We start from the raw sequence: 12,471 nt of genomic DNA, 5'->3' as shown, positions 1-12,471 counted from the left end.
CAGCATTGAAGACATGGCTCGTCGTAGAAGCGGCACGGCATGGTGCCGTAGAAAGCAGGATCTGTACTGTGATGTGCTGTAGACAAGGGAAAAGCGAGTCAAATGGCAGAGCATGAACTGCAGCCACTCTGTCGATGTGCTCCGTTGAGGGCGCCGTTGGCATCAAGCTCGAGCCCGCCGAGCCCGTGAGGCCTTGACGCACGGAGGAGGAGCAAAGCAGCGAACCAGAGCCCTAGTTTTCACCGAAATCGACAACCGTCGAGATTGCAAGCGGTCAGGATCCCCTTGTTCCCTGACACTTGTCCGCCCTCGGGACGAACCATGAGGCCCCACCGCGGCCGCAGATCGAGACACCCCCTTATGTAGGCTCGACTGGGACAAGTCCTGGAGACGACACGGCCGAGGCCAGGCCCGCAGCGGGAAAGACACAGGGCTCCCTGGCAATAACATGGCCGTATATGTGACCCGGCAGTCCCAAGACTGGGTGGCCAGAGACGCGTTATGGAAGAAGTGTGGAATGTTGACAGAACAGGAGCCGTTGAGGGGAGTGGACGGAGCAATGCCGAAGCAGGAAGCAGGAAGCAGCAATGGCTTCGGGAAAAGGAGACGCAGAAGGACAGAAACAGCTTTTTGGTGACTGTGTTTGAGGTCCTGCGAGGGAGATGGCGCAAAGAGATATCTGCTTGCCAGGTACGTACGTTCGGTATGGGAACGACAACAGAGGCTGACGGGGAGGCGACCGGGAGCACAGCAAAGGAAGACGCACACGCATACACACATACTCACTCGCTCACATACACACGCCCCCGCGGGTTTGTCCAAGTTTGTTTGTCCCCTTCGTCAGCCCTGGTTTCCTTGTTCTCCTCTGCAGCTCTAGCATTACCGTGAAGTGCTGTGCACACAACTACTGCAGTGGCATCTCGCGGTGTGGGGATGCCCCGTCCCTCTCCCCTGCTGCTGTTGCTGTCGTTGCTGATACTGCTAGGGGGGTGTGTGTCGTATCTCGAGCCATGATCAACGTGGCAAGCGACCACCGGGCCTCTTCTGCCATGCTACTAGGACAGAGACTGGGTCTGACTAGGTCAAGGCCCCTCCTCCTTCTAGATCAGGTTGACGGACGCTGGTGACGTTGACGGGAGAGGTAGCAACAAAACAAGCCAAGGAGAAACGAGGCTTGAGGTCAGAGTTCCCAAAGAGGGAAACAACATATGCGGAGACAACAAGCTACAAGAGAGTGGTTGTTGGGTAGGTCCGAGGTCAATCAATGGCCATGCTGCAGGGACTTGTGAGAAATACACCTGTACTCTTTTGAGGTTGCTGCGACGCCACACCAGGCCCCAGGAACGAAGCAATTCGAGGCTAGACCCCTCGGATAGTCGGGGTATGTCGCATGGCAGCGGCACGAGGGAAAAGATGGAGTACCAAGCGGATGGCTGGGCTGGGCTGGGGGGAGGGGGTGTGTAAGGCCCTTTTTTGGTGGAGGATGGTGATGCGATGGGGAGGGACGGCCATATGGGGCATCAAGTACGGGTACCCAATCGACGCAACCAAGCAAGCCCTCTTTTATCCCGCAGGAACAACAGCAGAAGAAGAAGCAGCAGCAGCAGCACGAGCAGAAGCACAAGCACAAGCACGATGATGGATGGCCTCTAGTTGGCCCGAGTCGTGTCCAGGGGAGGAGGGAAAAAAGGCGATTGCTTGTTGGTTGTGCGGGAGTCCCACTTGTGGATGTGGGATGGCATATACAGCACGACGATCGAATACACCGAGAGGTTCCTAGGTCGAACAAGTATAAGATAGCTACGGCGTCCCATGGTCCGGGGACAGACACCCCATCTTCATCTCTCCCCAGATCAGGACCACAACTGGATCGCATCGACAAGGGAATACAGACTACCTGGCGACCAAGACTTGCAGTTGTCACGACAGACTACTCCCTTCTTTAAGACGACTCTCTGTGTACCATCATCAGGGCAGAGCAAGTCTACGGCACGATTACAACAAATACCAACGACATTAGGTACAAACACATCAGTTCAAACTCCATCTTTGTCGTTTGAACGCATACAAGCAACACAAACAAACCCTCACGCGACCCTCAGCAACAGCCTGGTTCCAGGCCAACGCTCTTTTGGAACAATAGGGTGCTTCGCCAACTAGCAATACGTTACGTGAGGAACTAGTCGTGCTGGGCCTCTCAGAGTCTCGGAACCTGCTTCTCAACTTGACCGCAACTTTGTCTGCGCCATTGTATCGCTTGCAGGTAAGTCAAAGAACACATGCCTGATCATCGCCAACCTCACCCCATACCCCTCACGCCCCTCTCTCTTGTCCTTACCGGGGTACGGTCTTGTATTGCAGATGTCTTGTCCTCTAATAAGAGGCTCGGGGTGGATGGGATGATCCCGGGAGGTGAGACATGAAAGGGCAAGATGGTCTAAGCTGGGGAGAGAGGGATGCAGTGAAACAGGATAAGGATAGGAAGCTGAGGGGATGGGACGACTTGGAAAGAAGACGACGAGGGAGAGAGAGAAATAGAAAAGAAAGAAAGACCGGAGAGACGTCGGTGGCTAACCTACTGCTTCTAGGATTTCTCTTGACAAGGAAGAACTTGACTCTTCCATCGTCCCCCTCCCAAGGCTCGATCGTCATTGGACTCGGCTCGACTCGACTCGATACGGTTCGACTTTTACTCGGGACTTGACTCGAATCGACCACGGCTTCGCCTCCCGTCCTGTCTTGCAACTCGACTGTCCACCCTCGGTCAGTTCGCTCGCTACTGCCGGCCCTCCTCCTCCTCCTCCTCCGCTTCCTCCTCTTGGGACCAGTTGCAGCTCGCTATCCTGCTTCCCCCATCCCGACAAGTCGCCACCGGGCACACCCGTCGATACCCAACCAGTCAGCAACCATGTGCTACTTTGAGCAAACCCGCTGGGCATGCGGCTACTGGCGCTGGGGCCATTTCCGACAGCAGTGCAACAAGGAGTACCGGATGGGCGAAACGTGCGGTCTCAAGCTCGTCTACGAGACCAAGACGGAGCCCGATGTGTGTAAGCTCTGTCACGACACGGAGAAGAAGCAGCGCCGGTACGACAAGATGTACCGGGACGTCCAGCGCTGGCAGCGCGAGGGCAACCGAAGTGCCACCATTGAGCGGACGTGCGGCGAGATGCATGATGTGATGGGCCAGATCTATCGGATGAGAGAGGAGCACGATCACAGGCTGCAATCTCTGGGCCAGGTACGTATGAAACATGTTCATTTCCTCACCTTTTTGTCCTGCTCGAGCAAGGAAGAGGTCCCCCAGGAGGGCAAGACAAGTGAGAGACGGGCGGGAAAGACAGCAAAGAAGAGGAAAAGACAGAGGGGAAAAAGAGACGAAAACAAAAGAAGGAAAAAAAAAGAGGGACGGGAAGGCAAAAAAGGGTGTGAGGGGCGTGTGCGTGCGGTGGTAATGGATGTGTTGCATGCATACTGTACACTTGGTGTGGGCGTGGACATTGAGCGTGGGTGTGGGCTTGGACAAGAGAGGATCGAGAAACGAAACAAGAGAGGGCTGACTGGCTAACCATGAATTGCAGTGACGAGACTCTAAAGTGGACCGAACGAATCAGTAATTCTCAGAGACGATGACGGACGGACGATACCGAAAAGCAGGTGAAGAGGCCGGACAGGTTTGCTTTGCTTTGGTTGGAGCAGCGGCGGCTCACAGCACGCAACGGACGTTTTCCGAGTCACGGAGCGCATGTGTTGCAAAGCAAGAGGCAATACCATGATGAACATGAACCCCAGAAGCACCAAAAGAGAGTTGTACAAGAAGGGGGGATCGACAAGGGGAAAAAAGAACCAAGAGGATAAAGGCGGTGGGAACTGGGTGCTACGTGGACATGACAAGACAGACGACGTGGGCGATTTTTTCTCTTTTTTATTCCCCTCTTCCCCTCTCGGTCCATCTGACGAATCCATGATTTCCTTTCTGCATTTAGTTTTCTTTGTTATCTTTTCTTCTAACATTCTGGCGGCGGACTTTTTATTTTGTTTCACGACTATTATGAGGGAGGGTCCAGGTAGACAAGGCCCAGAAAGAGAGGATTGTCCGGAGAGCAAGGCAAGGCAAGGCAAAGAAACAAGGACGGGAATGGACATTTTTTTGTGGGATGGGTCCCCCAAGGCGGAAACCTGGTTTACGTTGCTCAACTATATCCATGGGTATGTGCAGAGCAGAGCAGAGAAGGGCGGAGGAAGGACGAGGAGGAATAGGTTATCTTTCAAAGTGTGTTGTTTCTTCCATAGGCAAGGATGTTGCTACACTTCCACCAACCCCTTTTTTAACTTATTCTATTCTCTCTCAAAATAAACCAGAACAAAGAGAAAAAAAGAAAACACACACAAACCTCCAAAGACGGGAGGAGGATCATCATTAAAAAGTCTGTTTTGTTCAGTTCCGCTACCTAACCCCCCTGCCCTAAGCCCGAGCCCCGAATCGTGGAAGATGCAGATGATGGAGGGTGGCAGTGCCGTGCTTGTGCATGGGCAGGGGTGTGTGGGCCTCGAAGATGAGGGAAAGGAAGAATGAAGGAAGGAAGACGGAGCCTGAATAGGGTCTCTCACTCGGTGTCTTTTGCTGGTGATCGGGAAACAACAAGACGCCGGCGCCCATCATGACGGCGGGTCCTTATTTGGCCGGGGGGTCACAAGCAAGGAAGCAAGCAAGCATCACGAGTGAGGGGGAGGGGAAGGGAAGAATAGACAAGCATCAAAATCTGCGAAATGGGAACAGTTTCCGAACATAAATGAGGAGACAAGAGACAACCATCCAGCCGAGGTAGGGAACACGACAGGCAAAGCAAAGCAAAGAAAGAGGAACAAGGGCAAGATGGCATGCAGTCGGGATATGTTTCCAAGGCACACATCGAATAGGAAGACGGCCAACTTGGAACGACTGACTGTGAACCTGTCGTGTCTTTTTTCCCTCAGGTTGCGCAGGGCCCTGAACCTTGGGAAAAAGCACCACGTCCCGCCTGTCTATTATGCAGCGTAACCTCATTTCGATACACAAAAAAAGATGGCACGCACACATGCCCTGGCTTATCGGGGCTTTCCAAGGAGGGAGGGGCTTCTTCCTAGCCCAAGGCAAGCCCCTGGCTGACGAATGAGCGGAGGAAAGGCGTGCGACGATGCAGGTGCGGAAGCACAATGCCAGGCCAGGCAGTGGACGCTGGGCCGCCCCCCATACCCTCAGTCGATCTGCTTGTGACTGGGCGTCGTTGAATGTGAGTGTCGGTCTGGGGGTGTGTGGGTGGGTGGTGCTTCATTGCGGTGGACCATAATGTCTGATATCGAAGGTTCGGAACGAGGATACGAAAGCAAGAACTGGAACCGACGGGCAGTAACAAGACGGCGATTAGCAGAAAGACACCAGGTATCGTAGGGATCGAGAGCGGGGACAGCTGGAGTCGACGATCGTGGAGTCGGGAGGCGACGGGGTGAAGCAAGATCGAGAGTCGTCGAGTCGTTTCGTGTCGTTGTACACCGGGCCTCTACTCTTTTGAGTCGCATGCCCAAAGGGCAGAGTTGCCGATTGCAGCACGGTATCGTCTCCCCAGAGAGAGAGAGAGAGAAAGCAGAGTGTAGCACAGCAGAACGTACCGTTGTGGCCTTGACCACAATAGGGCACCCCCGGGCTGTGGCCCTCAATCTCCCCTGCGGTGCGGTCATGCCGTACGTACTGTACGCAAGCAAGCAAGACGGAGCAAGCAGCGAGGGGCGTGGGGAGGGGGAGGGGGAGGGGAAGCTTGCTTGGCCCAGCATGATGCAGCAGCAGCAGCAGCAGCAGCAGCAGCAGCACCTACCTACCTGCCAGTAAGCTCCATACTGCGTACCTAGGTAGCGCACACTCTCTCGGGCAGAGCGAACAGCAGCAGTAAGTAAGTCAGGTGTGCGGCGGCCCGGGACTATGAGTGAGGGTGAGAGGTGGGGAACAGGTCCGCCGTCAGGGCTCACAGAAAGCAGGCTGCTTGGTGGCTGGCTTGAAGATCCTGGACAGCAGCCATTTCGGTGCTGGGCGATTGCAGACTGCAGGATTGGATGGGACAGGGTTTCGGTCTCCATCGAAGTGTTCGAGAAGAGGCTGGGGGATGGGCAACCACACGCGACGGGGTTGATCAAGGTCGTTGGTTGGTAGACAAAGAGCCAGTGAGTGAGTTCTGTTGACGATACTCGACGACGACTAGACGTTAAACCAAAGCAGGCCTGGTTGACCGAGCACGAATTTTGACCGCCGCCGTCAATCTTTCTCTCCGTGGCCTCTTCAGAGTGGTCCCCTGCTCGTCCGCCCCGAGGCGCGCATCTAGTGCCCGTCCTGTTCCTTGCTGGCAACTTTCTCCTAGCCGTAGGTAGGTAGTATCGGGAGCCTCTCGACGACGGCCCCTGGCCGAAGTCGAAGGAAAAAAACCCAAACCTGAGCCCTGTCTCGGACGGGCCCAGCCTCCCGTCGACGGGGTCCAGGGGCCCATCTCGCCGTGGGTGCGTGAGCAGGCGCAAGCAAGCAAGACACTCCCCGTCCCTCCATCGAGATGGCATGGCTGGCATGGCGGTTCCCGACACCATGGCTCTCTCTACCCGAGGGGACGGGCAAGGCCCATGGCGACCGCCCAGAGGCAGCGGCTTCCAGCCATTCATCCATCCCAGATGGCTGTCCTAAGGAGCGGCTTGCCCGTGGTAGTGGTAGCCCGCCCCCCATTCCCCCGTCCGTGGCCCCATGGATAGGTGGCCATGGTCCCCGTCCGCGTCCCCGTCCCCGTGGTGGCGGGCTAGAAGGGCCCTGGGCTCTGCCAGAGGATTCCCGAAGGCTTGGTACGTGGGCGGGATCTTGCTCACGGTCGACGAAAGGGATCCATCCAAAGCTCCCCAGTGGATGGAGCCCCATGCAAGCCGCCCATCAACGGTGCGAGCCGAAGCCGGAGAAAACCAATCTAAAACGAGGGCCGACGGCAAGCTAGAGCGACGGCCGCCATCCTCCTCGTCTCGATGCCCTGGTCTAGCGTCCTTTCACACCCCACTGACTGCCGAGCCACCTCAAGCCATGGTGAGCCAGTGCGAGGGGAGCGCACGTGTCTGATGCTTAATGGGTGCTGTCGCTTCTCGACAAAGTCACGCCTCCGAGGTGGGCTGCTGGGCACCGCCTCTAGCTCGCCGCTCGTGCTCGTCATGCGTGAGAATGTGCTGCGAAGACAAGAGGCCCATCCATCCATAGAGCATAGTGCGAACTGATGACGAGGGTTGGAGATTAGACCATGTAGGGTTCCATGCCTGGGCCTGGTCCTGGTCGGTCCTGGACCCAGCAGCAGCTCAACACCCAGGCGAAAGAGAAAATTGGAAAAAATTCTGTGAAATTCGATTGGTGTGTCTGTTTGTACAAGTCCACTTCCATGCCCACATCAATCAAAAGACAAAGAGTGAAGGAAAAGTTTCAAGAAAGTAAAAAAGGCCAAAAAAAAAGAAAGGCCCCATGCATCCGTCCGTATGAAATGAACGAAGTGAGACCACCGCCCGCGATTTATGCAACAGCCGTTTGTGTTTGCCGAACAGGAGGGTTGCTTTGCGTTGATGGCGACCAATGATGTGCCGCGCTGAATTAATCGAGAGTCTTGGATAGGTAGGTAGGAAATGATGGTTGGTAAGGAAATGTCAAAGAGTTTGTCGTTTCTTTTCGTTGTGTTGTCGTCACGGCTTATCCGCATGTTCAAGGTAAGATGCCATCTCCAACCAGCCAGCATGGGTGTTTCCGGGCTAAGTCAGCCCCCCAACAAGGCTGGGATATCGGAGGTTTCGAAGATAAAGGTACGGCGTGCATCGTCAGTTGTGTCTCGCATGGAAAAGGTGTTTCCATGCCGCAGCTGCCGACAGAGCCCCCACATCCAGACACTGGTTTCTATGTTTCCTGGAAGAGCACCACCGTATGTGATGGCCAGGAGAAATATTATTTTTACTGCATCGCCGCTGCAGCGTCCGCAAAGGTTCCAACAAGAGGACCTTCATCACTCTCGAGGGTCTTGATGCTGGCCGGTCCGTTCTTCTGCATCTCGATCGTCTCGTCTTCCGGTATCCAATCGACCTTGACGCCATTCGCGTTGGCGGGGCTTTCGCCTTGGTTGCTAAGTTTTGACACGAGGTGTTGGTATCGAGCGAGACGGGCACCTTGACCGGCGTAGGCGAACGGCGTCGTCGTTCCGCGGGGAGCGTTATCTTGTGGTGCTATGTCGAAGATGTCCACCATGTTGCTGCGCAAGACTCAGTCAGCATCAACAACCTCAACCCCTCCTTCCATCATCACAAACGTACTTTGATGTCTTGGCCACGACTCGCTGAAGGGCCTCGTTTTCTCGCTGGGCCTCGAGTGTGTCGTTCTCGCCGTTCAGGGACTGGTCTCCGAAACTACCGTATTGCATGCCGTTGGCGTCATCGTAAAGAAGGCGGTTCTCCTCTTCCTGGAGCAGGGTTAAGCGTTAGCTGACAGGCCTGTAGACGCCTTATCCATCACCCGCAGTCATGGAAAAGACGCAGAATCTCGCAGGCCACGCACCTCGTCGTAGGCGTCTCCATCACGCCGTCCCAAACATGATGCGCAAGCTCCCATCGTTACGTGGTCGCGAGACCAAGGTTCGCATATCAAATCGCAGGCCAGTAAGAGTCCGTGCCCAATATCGCCGTAGGCAGTGTATTATCGCGAGGTGGTGAAGCAAATAACAAGCAAGAAATGAACGTAGAAGGTTGTACCTGTGTCGCACAAACCTCGTGACCTCGCGATGAGCTCTTGTCGTCTCAGCTGTCGCGCCTGCCTCACGAGATTGCTTGGTGGGTCCCATCCACAGGAACCAAAGCGGCATCGGGTAAACTTCGGACCGCTCGCCATGTTACCAGTCTGCTGGGACGGGAAGGGGACAAAGCAAACATCAAACGAACGACGGCGTTGGGCCAAGAGAAGGACTTCAATCTTCGATTCGTCGGCATCGAGCGCCATCATGGGCTTTATCGACATGGTGGGCACGTCGATTAAAGATCGAGATCCACACCATGATGCCTCAGGCTCAACCGCAGTTCACCCTCCCTTGGTGCTCCTGACTCCCTCAAGTTGAGTTCAGCTTCAAACACGCGCCCCTTGACAAGGGATCTCATTATTGCTTGCCAAGCCGTCCAGGGCACCCTGAGCACCAACAATGTCTTTGTTGAAGATCCCTTGGAAGGGAATTGAACTCATTACGCAAAGAGCTAGTGCTTTTTGAACGACCATTCACAGGGAACTTGCTGCCCTTCACTGTCCCGCGCCTTGACTGTGTCTTGCTGCCGTTGTCCCTCAAACTATCCCCACGACATAGTGCTCTCCGCTTGTCAACGTCTCTTGCCGTCTTCTTCTCAACCCTGGATCTCCTTTACAAGGGCACGATCAATTCTCATCCTCTCTATTGCCAATGTCTCTTCACGATGGACCAACTCGCTCAGTCGTCGCCTTCTGCTGTCGATATTACCTCCACACTTGGCAATATTGTGTCTTCAGGAGCTCTCATTCACCCGATAACTTCATCACCCTAGGTTCGAGTTGAACTTTTTGGAGGCAACTCGATAGCTATAAGTATGCTCGACTCCTCTCGCTTCTTGGTTTGTCCTCATCATCCTCATCACTCCAACTCAATCATCCAATCCTCACTTCCTCTTCTCTTTCTGAGTCCCTCACTCTTGGACCAGTCTTTCCTACCATCAATCGCAACATTCACCTAATCCAAGCCTCAAACACCGCATCAGAATGGTTCGCTTTGCTCCCCTGACAGTATTGGCCCTGGCGCCTTTGGCTCAAGCACGCTTCGACTGGCTGCAGCCACGAGGAGCTGTCGAGGAGTGCCCGCCTTGTCCAGCGGAAGAGGCCTGCTCCCATACCGTCACCGTCACCGTCACCGTGCCAGCTGGGCCTCAGAAGACTATCACTGTCACCGATCCTCAGGGTGGTTCTTATCGGACCGTCACTGTCCAAGAGCCTGGCGAGTCTTATACAACCGTCACTGTCACTCAGTACAACGAGCCTCGCACCAAGTTTGTCTACATCAGCCAGGGAGAAACACTCGACCCACCCAAGGAGACCATCACCATCACGCATCCTGGCAAGACCGTGACTGTCACACGGACTGAGAGCGAGGAATACATCGTCACCAAGAAGATCAACGTTTATCCTGACGGCGCTGACTACCCTGACAACAACGACAATGGCAACTACTACCCGCCCGGCGCGAAGACAATCACGGTCACCAACGGCTACCCTGCTCCCAGTGCCGGCTACCCCGGCTACGAGGGAGGAGTCGTCACCAAGGTCGTCGGTGGCAACGGTGGGAAGTACTACGACAACGCCCAAACGGTTACCGTTGTCAAAGATGGCGAGGTCAAGACCCTGACTTTCACGCATTTCAACTACAACAAGGCCACCAAAACCATCACTCAACAGAATGGCGAGGTCAAGACTCTCACATTCACTCACGACTACGGCTACGGCAACAACAACAAGGTTGTCAAGACCATCACCCAGAAAAATGGCAAGGAGGAGGTCGTGACTGTCACTGGCGACTACAAGGTTGTTGAGACCATCACTGAGCAGGACGGTGAGGAGAAGACAGTGACTCTTCCCGGCTACGAGAACAAGGTCGTCAAGACAGTGACTCTGGAGGATGGCAACAAGAACAAGGTTGTCAAGACCATCACTGTCAAGGAGTCGATCGAGCGCGTCGTCACCAAGACCATCAAGGAGAGCGGCAAGCTCTATACCGTGATCGTCACACCCGAGCCTACCATCACCACCATCACCAAGGAGAACGGCGATTATGTCACCACTGTGGTCGAGGTTCCTTGCACCTACACCCTGACCGCTCCGGCCCAGTACGAGACTGCTACCGTGAAGGGCAACAGCTACAAGACCATCACGCGAACAGCCACCTATGGAAGTGGATCAGAGGTTGAGGTCATTGTCTATGACCCCAAGACTGGCTACTCCACCTGTGAGCGCAAGAAGGACGGTCAGCCTTGCCACCCTGGTTACGAGAACGACAAGACTGGCTACGGTGGAGATGACAAGGGCCACAGCGGCGATGATGACGAGACTCGCTATGGTGGTGACGACAAGCCTCAATATGGCGACAACGGCAAGGGCCAATCTGAGAACCCTGCCTACACCAAGACCCGAGGTAGCAACGGCAGCCAGACCTCCACCGACGTCCCCAACTATACCAAGGTCCGACCTCACGACGACGATAACAATGCCGGCGTTTACGACCCTGAAGAGACTGACTGCGACGAGGCTGCCGTCTCCACCAGCATCGCAACTGTCTACAACACTGTGATCGTGACAGTGGGTGGTGAGCCAACCACCACCGCCACCCAGACTACGGAGCAGACCCTCGGTTACCGTGATCTGGAAGGCTCAAACAAGCGTCGCTCTGCCGTCTCTGTTCAATGGTAGAGAATCTCTGATGATGACTCATGTTTTCCTTTGTATAACTAAAAAGGATGGGAGTGTGTGTATAATGGAGGATTAATGCGGGAGATGGCCTCGGATAATAGTCATTGTACAGTCTAATGAGTACCTAATGTAGTAATCATATTTCCTTTAGTATTCAATTCAATATTTCAATCAATTTTCTATCTGCTTGAACGTAAGAACACATGACGTGGCTTTTGAGGATGAAACCAATGGTCGACAAACTTTTACAACATTCTCGGCCTCCATTATAGTTGAACATAATTCAATCGCTTTCTCCAAGTTAGTATATATATTCCTATATTCCTTATGTTTTTTGCCATGCCCCGTCACTGACACTATCATTGATTCAAGATCTCTCAAATTCATTCGCCCATTCAGCGTCCTGGTCACTCTCGCTTGTCGCTTACCCTACATTGATGGTGATGCGATTTTTTGAGTTGGCTTGATGACTTTCAGAGACATCGATTTGGGATTTCCTATTCAGTTAATTAAACCCAGATGCTCTTTTTCAACTATAGCTTGAAAGATGCTCAATAATAACTGGTGGTGTTCTTCCCACGGAGCTGGAGGGAGAATGTCTGCACAGTGTTGCTTATCACAAAAGGCTCCAAGACCGTCTGCAAAACCACAGTGTGCAATAGCAAATGTTCCGTCTTGCACAGTACGTCCTTGTCACACGTTCCTCACCAGCTCAACCAACAACTCATATCATCAAACCTCCATGACTTGTGACATTCTGTCGTCTAAGCCACGTGTCTTTGTTCCTGGCGTGCCTATCGTGAGATGTGTTCGTCTGGAATGGAGATCAAACTATCGATACCAAACCGGGCGATGAGACATTGCCTAGCACCCTGACAACCCGGGGCCGCCAGGCCAGGCTTTGGATCCGTCAAATCGCCGGGTAGTGGATGATCGATCGTTAGGAGCTCCTCGAAGCCTATCGCCTTCGA

General features: G+C 54.2%; 4 protein-coding genes across 4 annotated transcripts; 2 read left to right on the top strand and 2 right to left on the bottom strand.

The window, feature by feature from the left end:
* Window positions 1-2,908: 2,908 nt before the first annotated feature.
* On the top strand, window positions 2,909-3,584 carry MRS44_005809 (uncharacterized protein; the record flags this gene model as incomplete). The annotated part of the gene is made up of 1 exon (XM_046270077.2): window positions 2,909-3,241. A coding segment is annotated over one exon (333 nt), but the record flags the coding sequence as incomplete, so codon positions are not given.
* A 1,654-nt stretch (window positions 3,585-5,238) lies between these two features.
* On the bottom strand, window positions 5,239-6,609 carry MRS44_005808 (uncharacterized protein; the record flags this gene model as incomplete). The annotated part of the gene is made up of 3 exons (XM_065621542.1): window positions 5,239-5,658; window positions 5,730-5,852; window positions 5,896-6,609. The coding sequence occupies 3 exons, from the start codon at window positions 6,607-6,609 to the stop codon at window positions 5,239-5,241; spliced, it is 1,257 nt and encodes a 418-aa protein (XP_065477614.1).
* A 1,378-nt stretch (window positions 6,610-7,987) lies between these two features.
* MRS44_005807 (uncharacterized protein) lies at window positions 7,988-9,040 on the bottom strand (the record flags this gene model as incomplete). Its single annotated transcript, XM_065621541.1, has 3 exons — window positions 7,988-8,282; window positions 8,344-8,489; window positions 8,846-9,040. 3 exons carry the CDS (start codon window positions 9,038-9,040, stop codon window positions 7,988-7,990), a joined length of 636 nt encoding a protein of 211 aa, XP_065477613.1.
* A 762-nt stretch (window positions 9,041-9,802) lies between these two features.
* On the top strand, window positions 9,803-11,500 carry MRS44_005806 (uncharacterized protein; the record flags this gene model as incomplete). The annotated part of the gene is made up of 1 exon (XM_065621540.1): window positions 9,803-11,500. The coding sequence occupies one exon, from the start codon at window positions 9,803-9,805 to the stop codon at window positions 11,498-11,500; it is 1,698 nt and encodes a 565-aa protein (XP_065477612.1).
* Between the last annotated feature and the right edge of the window lie 971 nt (window positions 11,501-12,471).

The sequence above is a fragment of the Fusarium solani genome (assembly GCF_023522795.1).
Source record: "Fusarium solani strain SB1 chromosome Unknown bctg00000003_1, whole genome shotgun sequence".
In the NCBI taxonomy this organism is placed as follows: Eukaryota; Fungi; Ascomycota; class Sordariomycetes; order Hypocreales; family Nectriaceae; genus Fusarium; species Fusarium solani.
This window is presented reverse-complemented; position numbering and strand designations above follow the sequence as displayed.